The 17,125-nt window shown below is 53.0% G+C and overlaps 6 protein-coding genes across 6 annotated transcripts; 2 read left to right on the top strand and 4 right to left on the bottom strand.

Moving 5' to 3' along the window:
* Window positions 1-328: 328 nt before the first annotated feature.
* Z517_02851 (uncharacterized protein) lies at window positions 329-2,380 on the bottom strand (the record flags this gene model as incomplete). Its single annotated transcript, XM_013431959.1, has 5 exons — window positions 329-1,137; window positions 1,195-1,523; window positions 1,589-1,987; window positions 2,070-2,075; window positions 2,142-2,380. The coding sequence occupies 5 exons, from the start codon at window positions 2,378-2,380 to the stop codon at window positions 329-331; spliced, it is 1,782 nt and encodes a 593-aa protein (XP_013287413.1).
* Window positions 2,381-4,209: 1,829 nt separating this feature from the next.
* On the top strand, window positions 4,210-6,098 carry Z517_02850 (uncharacterized protein; the record flags this gene model as incomplete). The annotated part of the gene is made up of 10 exons (XM_013431958.1): window positions 4,210-4,350; window positions 4,409-4,628; window positions 4,690-4,708; window positions 4,779-4,821; window positions 4,876-5,008; window positions 5,071-5,349; window positions 5,430-5,569; window positions 5,642-5,672; window positions 5,727-5,801; window positions 5,854-6,098. 10 exons carry the CDS (start codon window positions 4,210-4,212, stop codon window positions 6,096-6,098), a joined length of 1,326 nt encoding a protein of 441 aa, XP_013287412.1.
* A 2,608-nt stretch (window positions 6,099-8,706) lies between these two features.
* Z517_02849 (uncharacterized protein) lies at window positions 8,707-9,615 on the top strand (the record flags this gene model as incomplete). The annotated part of the gene is made up of 1 exon (XM_013431957.1): window positions 8,707-9,615. One exon carries the CDS (start codon window positions 8,707-8,709, stop codon window positions 9,613-9,615), a length of 909 nt encoding a protein of 302 aa, XP_013287411.1.
* Window positions 9,616-10,925: 1,310 nt separating this feature from the next.
* On the bottom strand, window positions 10,926-11,939 carry Z517_02848 (uncharacterized protein; the record flags this gene model as incomplete). Its single annotated transcript, XM_013431956.1, has 4 exons — window positions 10,926-11,297; window positions 11,361-11,600; window positions 11,660-11,673; window positions 11,741-11,939. The coding sequence occupies 4 exons, from the start codon at window positions 11,937-11,939 to the stop codon at window positions 10,926-10,928; spliced, it is 825 nt and encodes a 274-aa protein (XP_013287410.1).
* A 708-nt stretch (window positions 11,940-12,647) lies between these two features.
* Z517_02847 (chlorophyll synthesis pathway protein BchC) lies at window positions 12,648-13,912 on the bottom strand (the record flags this gene model as incomplete). The annotated part of the gene is made up of 4 exons (XM_013431955.1): window positions 12,648-12,778; window positions 12,855-12,960; window positions 13,016-13,689; window positions 13,774-13,912. 4 exons carry the CDS (start codon window positions 13,910-13,912, stop codon window positions 12,648-12,650), a joined length of 1,050 nt encoding a protein of 349 aa, XP_013287409.1.
* Window positions 13,913-14,916: 1,004 nt separating this feature from the next.
* Z517_02846 (acetoacetate-CoA ligase) lies at window positions 14,917-17,005 on the bottom strand (the record flags this gene model as incomplete). The annotated part of the gene is made up of 2 exons (XM_013431954.1): window positions 14,917-15,332; window positions 15,391-17,005. 2 exons carry the CDS (start codon window positions 17,003-17,005, stop codon window positions 14,917-14,919), a joined length of 2,031 nt encoding a protein of 676 aa, XP_013287408.1.
* Window positions 17,006-17,125: the final 120 nt, after the last annotated feature.

Genomic DNA, 17,125 nt, shown 5'->3' with positions numbered 1-17,125 from the left:
GTCTGATGATTGCCGAAGCGCGCGCAAGGTTCTACAACATTGTGATACACACGTTTTGATGGAGATTATTACAAGAAAAACACAGGTAAAAACGATTGACACTCGTTCTAATATCTCGGAATCTAGGATTCTTCGTCTCGTCGGTATACTCCATAAGCCTCGCTTCCAACTATATACTGTACTTGTGACTATACTTTGTAGTCCGTCTCAAGAAGAAAAACAAATGTCTGAAAATGTTCCCAAAGATGACAGAAGATTTGACTCCCCAAAGTCACCACCTCCCCCTCCCGCTTTCCACCCTCATAAATCTTTTTCCTTCTCAGACCGTTTACAGATGGGACTGCTGTTGAGGTGCACCGACTCTTCGAGGAGCCGTCGATCCGACCTCGCCCGTTCTCGTCAGAGCCTCCCGTTTGGCGCGCGTCGATGCCGGGGGGCTGTCGTCCTTTTCGCGGATATAGTAGGCCGTGTCGGCCAAGGGGTCCAGTTCGGTCTGGCTGTAGCCGTTGCCGAGCCAGGCGAAGCGGTTGCCGTTGAACCGTACGTTGAAGTCTTCCCACCGGACCTGGTTGAGGGCCTCCAGGTAGTGCAGGGTCGAGCCGGGCCAGAGGGCCGTGATGGGGGCGTCAATCTCGGCGCCCTTGTACCAGCTGCGGCAGGGCTCGGACCAGATGGTCTTTTGCATGAACTTATCCTTGTACTCGATAAAGTCGTCAACGGCCTCCTGCTTGGGCGAGAAGGAGTGGATGTTGGTGGTCTGGTAGCGGTCGATCACACTCATCATCCAGTCTGCCTGGGCTTCGATGGCGATCAACACGGGTCCGTTGCCAATCGGACAGTTGGGTCCCAGGAAGACCAAGTAGTTGGGGAATTCGGCGGCAGCAAGACCCAGGTATGAGTGCGGCTGCTTGCCCCAGACATCTTGGAGGTTCTTCTTGTTGGGGCCAATGACCGGGAACCGTGGGCGGAACGACGTGTCGAATCCGGTGGCACAGATGAGGACGTCGACGGGATATTCCTGGCCGTTGTCGCAGATGCAGCCCTTTTCGGTGATCTCTGTGATCTCGCCGTAGACAACTTCAACATTAGGCTTGGAAAGGCTTTCCAGGTAGCCAATACCAGGTGTTAATCTTCGGCCTGTAAGTAGCTGTTTGTCAGTATTGTCACCGACCAAGACAGTAGAGGAGTCCTTACATCCGAGAGACCATTCTGGGATCAACCTCTCCTCGAGGTAAGGATTGGCGATCTTCTCCTTCATGAGGCCGGTAATGTAAGCTCGGTTTTCTTTCTGCGACGGCGTGTCCTTGATGAACAAGTTGAAGAGCTTGTTGGTATCACGTTCAATCTGCTTTCTGTACTTGGTGAGCGTCCCTTCCTGCTCGGTAAACTGCTTCTTCTCGTCGGCGGTGTAGACGTGCTGGCTCAGCCCTTGAACCGGGGAGACATAAGTGGGCTCTCTGATAAAAGTAATGACCTTGTCGACATGAGGCTGGATGGTGGGAAGAACCTGGATCCCAGACGATCTGAGGAACATCACTCGTTAGCCTTTTTGACTTCCTTTATGCGAAAGAGATATTAATCTACTTACCCGTTACCGATGAGGCCGACGACCTTGCCGCTGAGGTCGACAGAGTTGTCCCAGGCTGCCGTGTGCAACAAAGTGCCCTTGTACTTGTTAAGGCCCGGGATGGCCGGGTATCTCCAGGCGTTCAAGATGCCGCCAGCGTTGACAAGAATGTTGCAGTAGTCAATCGTCTCCTTGCCGGAGGCCAAATCCTTGACCTTGACGATATAAACTCCTCGGTCGTCGTCCCAGGTGGCTCCGATGACCTGGTGCTGCATCTTGCAGTATTTGCGCAGGTCATACTTGCGCGAGAAGTTGTCAAAATACTGGTAAATCTCCGAGCTGCCGGCGTAGACCGACGACCAGTCGGTCTTTGGCTCGAAAGACCAGACATAGGTGTGGGCGGGGATATCGCATGCACATCTGCCGGAGCAAATCAATTAGTCCATCTGCTATCAATCATGTTTCGCTCGAAAACTTGGTTTTTGTCGTTTGATAGACATACCCGGGGCTAGCATAAAATGTCAGTATATGCTTGAAAATGCCAATACGCGAGAGAGGGATTGGGTCGACTCACTATCGATTTTCATACCATGTCCCGGCAATATCCTCGTTCTTCTCGTAAATGGTCAAGTCGAAGTTATAGAAGCTTCGCTGCAACTTGTAGGCAAAGAGCAAGCCAGAGGCTCCGGCACCAATGCAGATGACCTTGATATGTCTCTCTGCGTGGATGGGGGCATCTGGGAGACCGACCACCTTGTCAAGAACGGTCGGCTGCTTGTCAGCGTTGAATTCTGGGAGGTAGACGTCCGACATGGTCGAGTATTGTTCCCGAGAGCACACAAGTCGGGGCAGGATAGAGACTGAGAAAGACGTTTGGGACGAGGACAAGATGTTTCTTTGATCTAATGGCTTCGCCGCATATAAAGGGAAACAGTGCACTATGGAGGCGTCAACAAAGACCTAGGAACATGCCACCACCATGAAAAAGAACTACCTAGGTAAACCCTATCAGGTGGTCCAGAGCTGCCACTTCGCACTTGGTAGCCTCGTCGACCAGCATAACAGTCGATTCTTGTGGTTGGCGTCATACCACCCATGCCTTTCCAGTCAGTTGATCTGATCTGTGAGCCGCGGCAATGCACAAAAAAGACCCGGCATGTTTTCCTGGCGTCTCATCGAGTTTTTCGGGACGGACTTGGGATTCCCGGCTTCGTTCCGAGGTCGCCGAGGCTGGCCAATAGAACTGGCTGCGTGATAACGAGTCGGAAACGAGGCCAAGTCTGCGGGGGTTCGAAGCCTCGTCTTTGCCTCGTCTGCCCCGTCTGTTGGGTTGAATGGAGGGACGCGGGGCGGATCAGAGTCCAAACGGCTTCGATGGAAGCGCTGGAATGATCCCCACAACTCCAGTCCTCAAGGTAGACGATTATTGGGTTCACCCTAATGGGGGCTCCCTTCCAGGTATTGAGGGCGGCAATTTCGGTACGAACAGCGGCTTTGGCCTATGGGAGGGTGCGATTTTCCACCAGTTTTGGTCATGACTTGTACCGAGTAAGAGTTCCTCGTCCCTGCCTGCCTAACTCGTTGGACTTTGTAAAGGGAAATCCACATTAAAACCTAGTCAGGGTATTATTGACCCCACCTGATTGTAATGACTCGAAGTCGAACCGGCATTTATGGTTATTCGGGGACCCCAAGTCAATAGAGGATTCTTTCGCAAAGACTCTCGCGCATGTGGGCAAAACCCCACGGGGGGAAAGAAAACACGTTTTGCAGAATCAACGACCAGAAAGAGGGCCTTCAGGCAATAGTTCTTTGATCTCCAAGCTCAACTTCAATAGAGGATCAATTAAGCATTCAATGTGTTCTGCGGCTGCACCGAGGATAGGTCAGAAAAAGCGATCTCTCGTGCGAGATACACTTTCAGCCGCCGTGTCTTTCACCAACGAGGAGAAGCAGCCCAGCCAAGCTCCACGTGAGTAGCTTGTCTATCGCTTGCGACAGACGTGCCGAGGGGAAGCGGGGGTTCAAGGTACATATCTGGTCAATACGTGACAAACTAAGCCTGTGACTGTTTTATTCACAGGAATCTACATACGTCCAAATCACACGCGAAGACTTGTCCAGACAACAGAACTCGTACAGCTGGGATTGATCACATACTATGTTTCCAGTATCCTCCTAGAGAGTAGGATGCGCAGGATAGCACGGATGACAAATACAGGGGGGGGGGGGGCAGGAAATGGGATGAAAAGACACCCCTGCACCATGTCTGCATTAGTGTCTGATAATGGCATATATTCTAGGCCGGACCATCGGGCCAGCCAAGGAGCTTTATACGAGGAATTCCCAATTGCCAAGGTCCAAAAGTTTCGCACTGTGGCGTCTGCCAGGATTGTCCCCAGTTGGTCTCACCCCGGAATCACACCCCCTCAGGTTCCCCGTGCTTGTATCGACCCTCTCCATTGTTGACATCCGAGAGATTACGCATAAAAAGGGGGGAGGGTGTGGGAGAGCTCACCAACGCCGAACCTCATAAACCCATCTATCTTCATCTCTCAAGTCTCGTTGCCCTAAGGTCCCCCCAACCTGCTCTTGTTGTTTCTTTCAAAGCCGCAAAATCTCTGAGCATGGACCCCACAAAGATGACGACCCAAGCTGAGGTTATCCACGAGGAGGACAAGGAGAAGGAGAGTGAGAAGCACGACGTGGCCATCATCTCGCCAGACAATGAAATCGAGGCCTATGAGAATCGGGCCTTGGACTTGCGAAGCGTCCTGGGTATTGTGCTAAGTTTGTTTCTCCATGGTCGGATTGACTTGATGCTAAACGCACATATCTCAGGCGTTGGCCTTTACCTATGAAGCCTGCATCCTGTCATTCATCGTTCCCGTCGTCATTCCGTTGACCATCAACGCCGACATTGGGCCTTCGACTCAAATTGCATGGGTCGCCCAAGCCTGGACTGTGGGTGGCGCAGTCACTCAGACCGTGGCCGGTCGTTGCAGCGACATCTTTGGTCGCCGGAACTTCTTCATCGCAGGCAATCTTCTTGGTTTAGTTGGTGAGTTGTCCCCTGCGACCCTGTCTTTTGAGAGTTGTTTGGACTAAAGATGAAAATACAGGAACTATTGTGGCAAGCCGGTTAGTCTTTTTCCTCGTGTGATGGGGATGATCTGGAGGAAGAAGATGGTGCTGACTGGGTCCTTTTCAGAGCCGATAAGGTCAACCAAGTTATTGCTGGCACAGCCTTGATGGTGCGCTTAACATCTGACCCCATGTCGAACCCGACTTTTGCTTACCTGTCCTAGGGTGTCGCTGGTGGTATTCAGCAAATCGCGTATGCGGCCGCCAACGAGATTGTCCCCCGAAAACATCGAGGCAGCGCCATTGCCTTTATGAACGTGTTTGCGCTCCCCGGGTCAGCATTTGGCTCCGTCATTGGTGAGTTGAACGAAGCCTGATATCGTCGTGCGACATCTGCTGACCGTGGGTTTTGTCCATAGCATATGCGATCGTTGCGGATTTGAATTGGCGCTGGACATTCTATATCGGGGCCATTGCCAACGGCTGGGCGTTCTTGTTGATCGCCATCTTTTACTGGCCCCCTGGCTTTGTTGGCCTTCACCCAGGAAAGACCAGGTTCCAGCAATTCAAAGAGCTGGACTTTTTCGGGCTGGTCTTGTTTGGCGGTGGCCTGACCTGTTTCCTGCTCGGTATCTCCTGGGGCGGCAACCCATATCCCTGGACTAGCGCACATGTGCTGGCACCGTTGATTCTCGGAGGTATGTATGCGACATGTCTCTGTTCAGATGCCATTTCTCTGGTGACAAGAGGCGAAAAACTGACACTTTTGATTCATCAGCTGTCACCCTCATCGTGGCATTCCCGCTCTGGGAGATCTACAGTCCCGACAACCTGGCCAAGCTGTTCCCTCCGGGTGTCATGAAGAACGTGAGGGGTTTTAGTCTGCCGTTGGTTGCGATCCTGATTTCAGGAATGTCGGTACGTGCCGGATCAGTCTTGCAATTCCCACCGACGTGTCCGCTAAACCGTTTGTTTTGTTTCATCGCATAGCTGCAATCTCTTCAAATCTTGTGGCCTCAGCGTAAGTCGCGTCCAGGAAGCCACTCCGGATGACAACCAACTGACGTGAGAGCAGAGGTGCAGTACTTGTTCACCCAGGTGCCCAGGACCATTGGATGGTACAGTCTGGCTTTCAATCTTGCGGCAACCAGTAAGCAACACAGGGGTTATCCTGAAAGTCCCGAGACTGATATAGAGAACAGTTGGAATCGTCGTGTCCGGGACCATGTTTGGCGTGGTCAAGCGGACCAACTGGCAATTCTTTGTCGCCACATTGTTGCAGACAACCTTCATCGGCGCCATGGCGTCTGTGAATGAGAACACGCCCGCGCGAGCTATTGTGCTGGTGGCATTTGCGTCCTTTTGGGTTTCGGCCGCGCAGGTCATCGGTGTGCTCCTCGTCCAGTTTGGTGTTGAGGACAAGGATATCGGTGCTGCCACAGGGTGAGTTTGTCCCGTGTCTCTCTTCGCATTGTCCGACTGACAATTTGAACAGTATTCGAGGCTCCACGCTGGCCTTTGGCGGCGCCATCGCCGTCGGCATCTACAGCAGCATCCTGAACAACAAGGTCTCGGACGAGCTGGCGCCGCGCGTAGCTGAAGCAGCCATCGGGGCGGGCTTGAACCCAGATAACCTCGAATCCTTTATCGGTACGTTTGGTGATCTACGTATCTATCTATCTATCAATCCGTCATCTGGGGCTCCCCCTTTCCCCCGGCTTCCCCAGCCTTGGTAACTCCCCCCACTAACATGTGCCTGGTCTTGCAGTTGCATTGACGACAGGCTCTACCGCGGCTCTGGGGGCTATACCGAATATTACCCCGGCAATCATCAACGCAGGTGCAGAGGCTATCAAGTCGGTACACTCGGACGCCTTCAGGCTGGTTTACCTCGTCAGTCTAGCCTTTGGCGGTAGGTTTGACCCTCATCCTCACCTCTCCAGCACTCTTTGGACGAGGAATCAAGAATACTGATTCGGTCTTGTGTGTGTGTGTCACACAGGTATCGCCATTATCGCAGCGGCGTTTGTCAAGAATGTCGATCATAAATTGACCCAGTAAGCTACTGACATGCCTCTTTCTCGGTAAAGGAACGTGCCCACTAACTACCCTTTCTCCTCTCCACAGCCAAAAAGCAGTCATGCTCGATAAACCCCATCTCATCGCCCACGGTGAAGGTGAAGCCAAGGTCCTTCATGCCGACCAACATTCCGCCTGAACGAGGGTTCAACTGTTATCGGACCCATCTCCTAAATTACTAGCCTAGCGAGGACATCCTTCATGCCCCGCTATCCATGTACTTTCACTGGGAATCCAGAAAAGGAAAAGGCTCGAGTGTGGAAGAGCCTACAACTAGGAGATGGTCTGTAGTACCGAGTAGATACTTGTTGCTTATTAGAGAGCATTAGGCTCCGTGGGTTCAGATAGGCTCTCTAAAAGTGTTTGGTTTTGGGCGGTTGTCCATTTGGTATTGATTCTATACAGCCAGAGTGCTCTAGATTGTGTGTCCATCGCCGACAGCCCAAGCTAAAGAGGGAGGGGGGGTGAATTCGTACAATATTATTTCGATACTCTGTTCACCTCGCTCATTACGATTTGCTTGAGCCTTGCAACATGAAGTCTGAATCTATTTCTGGTTCGAAGAAAGAGAAGTGGTATGGTTATAGTATACCGAGTACAGAGTACAATCCCCAGTCAGCCTCGTCTCCTCCACCTGACATAACCCATGATAACGGCCTCAATTGTAATTATACATGCGTTTTCTCAATCAGCAAAGCGCAGGGTACATATTCCTTCTTGCTCGCACTCATCCATGACGAAAACCTAGAACATATGTCCAGGAGAGGTTTGACAGATTTTGACGAGACTGCATATGACAAAATCCCATCAAAATCCCGAGAAGACACAGTGCCGCGACTAGTAGCTGTGTACCGAATAGATCGATGGCCATTACTGTCCAGCACCCGAGCAGCAAGAACCTGCAAAGACAGAGGGTGTGAAATCCAAGACTACGCATTGGCCACCATTTTCTTTCTCCCCTCTTCTTTGTTCAGCACATGATTCTGACAATGATGAAGATGATGACAATCATCGCCACAATTCCGCACGTCACTCACTAGCGTCAAGGTCGCATCTTCTGTCGTCCCATCTTGGCCCCCATGGTCCGTACAATCAGAGTTTGGCCCGGCCCCGTCGGTTACGAGTCGTTAGCCCTGGTATCCCCAAGTTAGTTGCCGAGCAAGGCTCCCCGGGTCCACTTGTTCTGTTCCCATTTTCCTCTTTCCCCTTTTCAGATTAAGACCATCGAGATAGTAAAGGTCCACGCACCCACAGGCAACCCAGATAGTGTGTCTGTAGCTTCCTTTTTATGCCCATGTATGAACAAGCACTCATGGTCGAGCCTACCATTTGAATAATAATGTTGCAGGGACTGAATCTTCCCAACTTTGGTCTCTTCTGCCCCCCATGGTGCTTGTGCGCGCATACTTGTATTTGTAAGATAGTACGTCGTTTCCCTGGTCTACCATTGGCCTAGCCTGGCCTCTCCTGACTGGCTGGCCTCGATCTAATTGTACAAAGGACCATTACGAGTAGGAGCTTCCCGAGGTATGGGATTACCGGATGCCCGCCTCCAACCGCTTCGAACCAGATTCCCATCGAGTGCCATGGTCCACTGATCGCTGGAGTGGCAACGTAGATCGATTGGTCTTGTTGGCCCGTTTCCGTTCGTTCTGGCCAGTGTTTCACTCGCGGGTCATATTGTGACTCCCATTTTCGGGGCTGTAGACGTCCATCGACGGGTCCGAAACCGAGTGAGACGTCTCCGAGGTTGAGCGGCAACGTCGTCTATATTTTCAAGGACCCCGCAAGCGAGATCCCCCCGCGGTTTCTTTCCCATTTCCCCATCTTCACACCCATATCTTGAGGCCAGAACGTTGACAAAAAAAGCAACCCTCATCATCGCTGTCATCACCGTCACTACTCCTACCATTACAACTCCACTCATTACTTTCTCAGAACTAGCAAACGATATCCAAAAAGAAAGAAAAAAATTCATGGCTCCTCCAACCGCGACATACACCGAGACGGTCGACGTGGAAGACGTCTTCACCGCCACAAAAGCCAAGAAAGAGGAAGGAGGACACAACCGCCTCGTCCCCAAGGGCCACGAGTGGGCAGAGAACCCAAACGACGTCCAGGTCGAGGGCTGGGTCGGCCCCCCCAAATTCACCGACAAGTTGCAGGAGCGAGAATACCTCAAGGGCCGGCTGGCGCTGGCGTTCCGCATCTTTGGCAAGAATGGCTTCGAGGAGGGCGTGGCAGGCCACATCACCCTGCGTGACCCGATCAACCCGCACATGTTCTGGGTGAACCCCATGGGCGTGCCCTTCAGCCTGATCAAGGCGTCGGACCTGCTCCTGGTGGACGAGGACGGTAAAGTCGTTGACGGCGGCCCCGTCCGCATCCTCAACCAGGCCGCCTACACCATCCACTCGGCCATCCACCAGGCGCGCCCGGACGTCAACTGCGCGGCCCACTGCCACAGCATGTACGGGCGCACGTTCGCCACGCTGGGCAAGAAACTCGACATGATCACCCAGGACAGCTGCATGTTCTACAACGACGTCGGCCTGTACGAGTCGTTCAAGGGCGTCGTGCTGGCCAAGGAGGAAGGACAGCGCATCGTCAAGGCCATTGGCAACAAAAAGGCCTGCATCCTGCAGAACCACGGCCTCCTGACGGCCGCGTCGACCATCGAGGCCGCCATCTTCTGGTTCGTCTCGCTCGACCGGTGCTGCCACACCCAGCTGCTCGCCGACGCCGCGGGCCAGACAAAGAAGATCGACGAGGAGGACGTCGAGTTCACCTACCGCCTCACCGGCTCTCCCGTGGCCGGCTGGTTCTGCGGTAAACCCATGTTTGATGTCGTGATTGATGAGCTGGGCGACAAGTACCTGAAATGAGCGAACGAACGAACGAACGAAGCGCTGCAGTGTGTTGCTCACGTGTGAATGTATGACGCCGACAAGGGTGGTATAGTGGAAATCTTAACACATGAGCAACACGGGCTGCCTTGATTAAACCGCATATAACATATATATATATATCTCCCGTTTTAAATATCATCCAGTTCATGAGTTCTATCCATGGTTATGTTTTGAAACCCGGCTCCCTATAAGATCATCCCCCGATCTCGGTGTGACTCGCTGTGAATTCTGTACCGTGTAACCTCGCTTCGATGCCGTTGAGATCGTTTTTTCCTCGATCCATTCCTTAAGTTTTGCTACCCCCGAGCGAAAAAGAGGGGCTAAGTCTCACCCACCAGTAAAACAATATTGGATACGCGATCCTGAGATGGATATACAGCATCCCCTTGTCTTGTTCTTGTATCTAAATTCGGAAAGCATTAACCTATGTAGCCTACTTGTGGAAGCAATCATTTTCGTCAAGTGACGAAACGTGAGCCACACGCTGCTGCAACTTGTATACATACCTAGGTATACACATATACACAATACACATACACATACATGGGGTCCCTAACGAGTCTTTTAGTAGGTACCATACATAATCGTCAACTACAGAGTCGAGTCGGCATTTACACGGGGTCTTTTTCCTTCGATGCCGCCGCATCTGGTATCCGGGGTCACCTCGAGCGCCTGAGCAATTGGCCACACACACGGGGCGTTAAGAACTGCATCCACAGGGCAAAGCATGACACGAGTGTTCTGGGTAATAATGCCCTTATTCCCTCCGCAAATACTACTTGCGTACCTACTCACCACCAGCAATGTTTTTTCCGCAAGGAGTGTCCCTTCACGTTGAAATCATGTTAGCAGCGACGGGCCTTACCTTGTAGGCTTTGAAGGACCCGGGAGAGATTCACAAGATATTTCTAGGAGAATACAAGTGCATCACTCCTTACTCGTTGTATTTCCAGTTCCGCGCCTCACGCGAATGGAGCTAACTACAAAGAGTATTTCGCGGGCAGATTATGCTATGTGATTGGCCATCAAGTGTGTGGGGGGTCCACCACTATACAAGCACGAGGTATACTTGTACCAGTTCTGCCAGGCAGGTGGACATCTACAGGGTAGGTCTTTAAACAACATGAGGTAATGTTTTCAAAGACATTCAACACGTTCGGAAGAGATTCGGAGATATATCGTCTCGACAAGATCAATATGCTGGCTAATGGTAGAGAAATCATCACAGCTCCCTACCTACTTCATACTTTCCAAGGTCGAGAGATTTTCCCCTGTCAAAGACTATTTTATCGAGTTGCCATGGCGTCCAGGGCCTTTCCTCTCTCCTTGATCAGCTCCAACTCGTTCGCATTAAGTTCCGAGAAATCCGCGCCCAGGTAAAACGCAGCGACCTTGTTGGCTGGGACTGGTTCCTCCCTCGGGATGATATCCTCGCCGCAGGTCTCAAAGACGCAGGCGTTGACCGAGTCGTCCTCAATGATCTTCTCGATAGCGCGGACGATGGTGGATATGGGCGTGATCATGTTGGGGGGGATGGCCTGGACGAATTCAGCCGAGATCAGGTTGGTGGCTACGACGGTCGGGCAGATGCAGTTGACGGTGATGTTCTCGCCGCGGCTCTTCATCAACTTGCCCAAGCTGCGGGCGAGTGCGACGTCCTGTTCGAGCATGGAGGTGTCAGCTTTTGTTCCCCCTCCATCGTCAGAGTCGGCCTTTCTTACTCCGTGCTTGGCCGCCGCATACAAGGGCACCTCTGGCCCAGCGTAGATACCCGCAAAGCTGGCCGTTATGGCCAACTTGCCTTTCCGGCCAGCGTTCTTCTTGAAATAATGGAATGCGAGGTACGCCGACCAGATGACGCCGTTCAGACAGACATCGATGGGAAGGATATCTGGCTGAGGAGGAGCGCCGTTCTCGGTCTCTGGCGCATCAGCGAATAAGTCGACGCGGTCACCAACGCCCTGATGTGTGCACGTTTAGAAGCTGCCTTGTGGAAATGCGAGTAATAGAGCCACCGTACCGCATTCGCAAAGACTGGAAGCATTTTAGTTAGTTGAGAGAGCTCTGTGAGGTTTAAGGGGGAGACGAGGCACAAACTCACCAAAATCTATTCTCTGCCACTTTTCCCAGGTCTTCAAGAACCCTTTGGCCTGGTCACTGTAGATTGCCGCATTGCCCTGGACAAAGAGCACATTGGGGCCCAACTTCCCGGCGAGCTCTGCGCCCGTCTTTGCGTTGAAGTCGAAGATGGTGACTTTCCAGCCTTTCGAGAGCAGTTTCTCTGTGACGGCCAGGCCCATACCAGAAGCTACGACACCCCATGACCGTCAGCGGAAGATGTCATCGGGAGAACAGGGACAGCGAAATGGACGAGGTCGACACGTGACATACCTCCACCAGTGATGAAGGCGACGTTTCCGGCCATGATGATTATGATTTTGTTGCGTTTTGCGACTTTAGCCGAGATCGAATTGTCTTGTCCTTGTCCTTGCTTTTGTCTCCTGTAAGAAAATAATTCTCTCTCTCTCAAAAGTCACTCGACTCTCTTGGTATCATCAGACCAGAGACCAGCTCAGTTCTTTTCAATCTCTCCAGGCTTAGACTTCTTCCGGTTATCACTTCCTCACGTGGCTTTGTGTGCCTCTTGGGTTTTCTAGGCTTTTTGGCTCTCGTCCCAAGGGCGGGTTTTTAACGAGTCGTTTTGCCCCGCAATATTCACTCGTCGAACGACCAACAAAACTTTCCGATCGCCTCGGCCGTACCTCGCTACGTTACTCGTGTACACATGGTTCTTATGTGTGGATGACAATTGACATCCTGCACACGAGTTATGCACGGAAGGAGGCTCAAGTCATCCGGGGAAGGAGGAGACAGAGTGACAGTAGTGGTTCTCGGGGAGGCAACGAGAATTTGTCCCTGGTTAAGCCAAACGTTTCGATTCTGATTAGAAGTAGAGTAGAGTAGTATCATAGATGATTCATTTCATTAATCTACCTGGTAGAAAGGGACTACAATTTGGGATTGACCATGATCTTGATATGCTTCTCCCCTTCCTCGAGCAAGGCATTGAGTCCCTTTGTGACAATGTCGTCGAGGGGAATCCGCGCCGTGACCATACTGGACAAGTCGGTGAATTTACCTGTGTGTCGCTCGCTGATTAGAGACCCCCAATTCCAAATATATCCTTGGATGAAGGGGGGGGAAGGGGTGTTTACCTTCAATGAGAGCATCGACCGTCTCCTTGAAATCCGAGTCGTCGTAGGCACACGATCCGACGAGGTGGATCTCGCGGCGTGTGAGTTCCGTGAGGGAGAGAGGAATCTGTTTCACACCGTCAACACAACTCCCTCTCGGGGTCATGGTCCCTTCTTAATACCTCCGTCTCCCACAGCGCGAGATTCACGTAGCGCCCGCCGAAGCAGAGACTGCCGAGTCCGTCTTTCAGGGCCGCAGCGGCGCCGGCACAGTCAAAGACGACGTCGACGCCCCTCTGGCCCGTCGCAGCCAGGGACTCGGTCTTGACGTCGACAGCGAGCGGGTCGAAGGCCGTGACGCCGAACCGCTGGACATATTCCCTGCGTGCGGTCGAGGGCTCCGAGACCAGAATCTTGGTGACCCCAAAGGCCCGCAAGACCTGCACGACGCCAATGCCGACGGGACCGCCGCCGAGGATCAGGGCCGTGGCGGCGTCCCTGTCGCCCTGGAGGATGCCGGACAGCTTGACCCCGTGCATCGCCACGGCCAACGGCTCGATCAGGGCGGCCGTGCTCAGGTCCACCGAGTCGGGCAACGCGTAGAGCATGCTGGGTCGCACCAAGACTCGCTCTGACAGTCCGCCAGAGGAGCCGATGACGCCCAGTCCACGGAGCACGTTGCAGCCGTTAGTGCGCGACTTGGTGCAGTTCGAGCAGCTGGTGCAGTAGATCCGGGGGTCGACCATGACGGCTTGGCCCTGCTCGACGGGCGATCCTGGGGGCGCATACACCACCCGTCCGCATATCTCGTGTCCCATGATGCATTTGTCTTGGAGTTCCACGCCGCTGACGCCACCTGTCTAGAGTCAGAGGACACACTGACGAGATATATCGTGTATTGTATGTCATCGTCTGCTGTTACTCTGTATTCGTTACTCACCTCCGAGATAGAAATGCAAGTCACTGCCACAGATGCCACACCACTCTACCTCCACCACGGCGTTGGGCCCGGACAGTGGCAGGTCGCTGACCTCTTCGACGCGAACGTCTTTGGCGCCATACAGCCGTGCCGCCTTCATACTGTGGGAGCTGTGACTGTCACTGCTCGGGGCTGGTGCTCCTGGCTAGAAGAGGGGTTTGAAGAGGGGGTTTGTGACCAAGTTGGCTTGCTTGTATACTTTGCTCACGAGACTGTCGAGGGTCGACTGTGGATAAGTATTCGTCGACAGTATACGTCTGATTGTGGTTAGGTACCAGGGCGAGGATATTATGTTGTATGTATGTATGTTCGTGTGTATGAATATACGTATGGAAGACTCCCCAGCCCTCGGAAGCCGAGGTTTGGTCCCGAACGACCCATGCGTGACCTGAAAGTACCCATTACCTATGTACTTTGTAATAAAAATATCCGGGGTACGGGGGTATGCTCGCACGGCTTGGTAGGGACTCATGCAGTGTGGGGCAGTATAGGAGGCTAAGTACCTGGGGGTGGGTGCTAGGTATGCAAGCATAGTGATGAGCCGTAATACGCGAGACCGATACACCCGTCATTTGACACAAATACCATACATGACCACATAATTAACATCCAATCCATGTGGACCCCGCACCGGCAAGGGTTTGCATACAGAGAGAGACGACGCGCAAAAGCTCCACGGGATTCTACCTATCTACCTACCAATATATGGATAGTTTATACTCTAAGATGCGAACATACGCAGGATCTAATGCAACATATCTCGTTGAAAGCCCTTGAAATTGATATTGAGATCGAATGTCTTCGCGCAAAGTATATTGTTCAATTTTGGGTGATAGATCGGCCAATGCTCGTCTATCAAGTAGTATATATCCACACATTCACCCGCTGGACGACTGATCTATAGACTTCCAAGCCGCCTCGTCTTGTCTATTACCGCGACAGTGTAATCTTAGGCACAGACTGACTCTAGAGTCTAAAGATCCAAAGATGTGACCAACGATCCTCGTCTCAACGCGGACACGAGTCCCAAGCAAGTATTGCACAAGCCCAAGCCTGCACTCCAGGCCACCACCACCACCTCTCCAAACCATCGCAGGCGAAGCTCTACAACTTGCTCTCCCTCGGCGGCACCTCCAGGGTTCGGTACCGCTTGAACCACTCAATAGCCTCGGGGTTCTGCACCGTGGCACTGGGCTTGACGTCCTTGCCGCTGATCACCTGTTTCACGGCAATCTCAACTTTCTTGCCATTGATCGTCGTCGGGATGGCAGGGACTTGGATGATAAACTTGGGCACGTGGCGCGGCGACAGACCGTTGCGGATCGCGGTGCGGATTTTGTTGCGCAGCTCCTCGGTCAGAGTGACGCCCGGGTTCATGACCAAGAACAAAAACACTTGCTCGTCCTTGTCCTGCGGCCTCCGGCGGCCCACGCAGAGGCTGTTGCTGATGTACTCGGTGAACTGCTGCGTCTCGACGATCGCGTACACCTCGCCGCTCCCGAAGCGGACTCCCGATGGATCTAAGTAGGGGTTTTTGGTCAGTAAAACACTTACAAGTGTGCTGTAGGCTTGACTTACTCAGGACGCTATCGCTCCTCCCGTGCATCGTGTATCCACCCGTCTTGGGATTTTTACTCAGCCAGTCATGTTGTGACCAGACGTCGAGATTGTCAAAGCTCTCAAAGTAGGCAGAGTGATATATGGAACCGTCTCGGTCGCCCCAGAAGAAACACGGCATGGTGGGGAAGGGTTTCCGGATGACCAGCTCGCCGGCCTCGCCTGTATGCGCGATCGAATCCCCCGTGTCGGGATCGAGAATGTCGAGATCCATCCCCAATGCCGCCACTTGCATCTCGCCCGCATAAAGGGGCCCACAAGTGTCGATGGTGACAATCGATGTGGCCGTGTCTGTCCCACCGGCGGCATTACAAATCTGTACCGAGGGTGGGAAAGATCGATAGAACCATCGATACTGTTCGATGGCTAGAGGGGCGCCGGTGGTGTAGACCAGCCGCAGAGGTGAGAGGTCGAATTCCTTCTTCGGGATCGTCCCCAGCATCTGGATCTCCAGGAGCAGGCGCGGAGAAACGCCCAAGTACGTCACTTTATACCTATCACAGATACGAAGCAGCTGCTTCGAATCGGGGAATAAGGGACTGCCATTGTATATCACCAGGGTGACACCGGTCGACAAGTGGCCCGTCATGACATAAAACACCACCCACGAAGTGTTGGAAAACTGCGTGATGACGTCCCCTTCGTGGAGACCGTTGTGGATGGCCGAGATCTTTTTCGCGTTGAGGATGAATCCGTGTGAGTGCACAATACATTTGGGCGCACCGGTCGTCCCCGAGGAGTAACATATCATGAGAGGGTGGTTGAAAGGGACTCGCGTAAAGGTTAGAGGGTCTCTGGGGTTTGATTTCTGAACAAAGTCATTGATGAAGGCGAATTTTGACTGGGCGGTGTGTGAGACGGGGATCACATAGACCTGCGGTGTTTGTCGCAGTTTCTGGAGAATCTCGCCCAGCTTCGCTGCGGTAGGGTCGACCTTGCCCTTGTACAGAACGTGGCTGTCTGCGAAAAGGATGCGAGGGCTGACCTGCTGGAGTCGCGACACGCACCCATCGACTCCGAGCTCTGGGGAAATGCAGGTAAAGATGGCTCCGATCGAAGCCACCGCGTGGAACAGTACAATGACCCAGTTGGACGACGCCACGAGAGCGGCGACCACATCTCCCTTTTTGATCCCGCTAGCTCTCAGCGCGCTCGCAACCTGGCGGACCTGTTCTCGGAATCCCTCCCAAGTGAGAACAACCGGCTGGCCATTGTAAATATCCTGGTCCTCCCGAATTTCAATAACCGCCGGTGCTGTTGGATTCGAGTTGGCGAAGAGGACATTTTCGGCGTAGTTCAACTCCAGCCCAGGGAAGAACGGAGGGATCTTGCTCATGGGTAGTCTGTCATCGTAGGCCTTCTTCGTGGTCTTGGGTAACGGAGGCACGATACCCAGATGCCCATATAGATCGATCCAGAAGTCGTGAGGCTGCGTCACGGACCATTTATGCAGCTCCTTGGTGTCTCGCAGATTGAGGCCAAACTTCTCATTGACATGCCGGCGGTAAACTCCCATGGGCGTAGCGTCGCCATTCGCAGGGCGCCACAGGATCTCGGGCTCGCTGGGGGACGTCATGTTGGGGAGATGCAAGTCTTGGACTGGATGGTTTCTGTAGAGGTATTGCGCTGTGCGTCCGAGTAGGGAGATTCCTCGAAGTCGGCGGTGCACAGCCAGATCTTCAACGCCGCAAACCAG

The sequence above is a fragment of the Fonsecaea pedrosoi genome, assembly GCF_000835455.1.
Source record: "Fonsecaea pedrosoi CBS 271.37 unplaced genomic scaffold supercont1.2, whole genome shotgun sequence".
NCBI lineage: Eukaryota > Fungi > Ascomycota > Eurotiomycetes > Chaetothyriales > Herpotrichiellaceae > Fonsecaea > Fonsecaea pedrosoi.
This window is presented reverse-complemented; position numbering and strand designations above follow the sequence as displayed.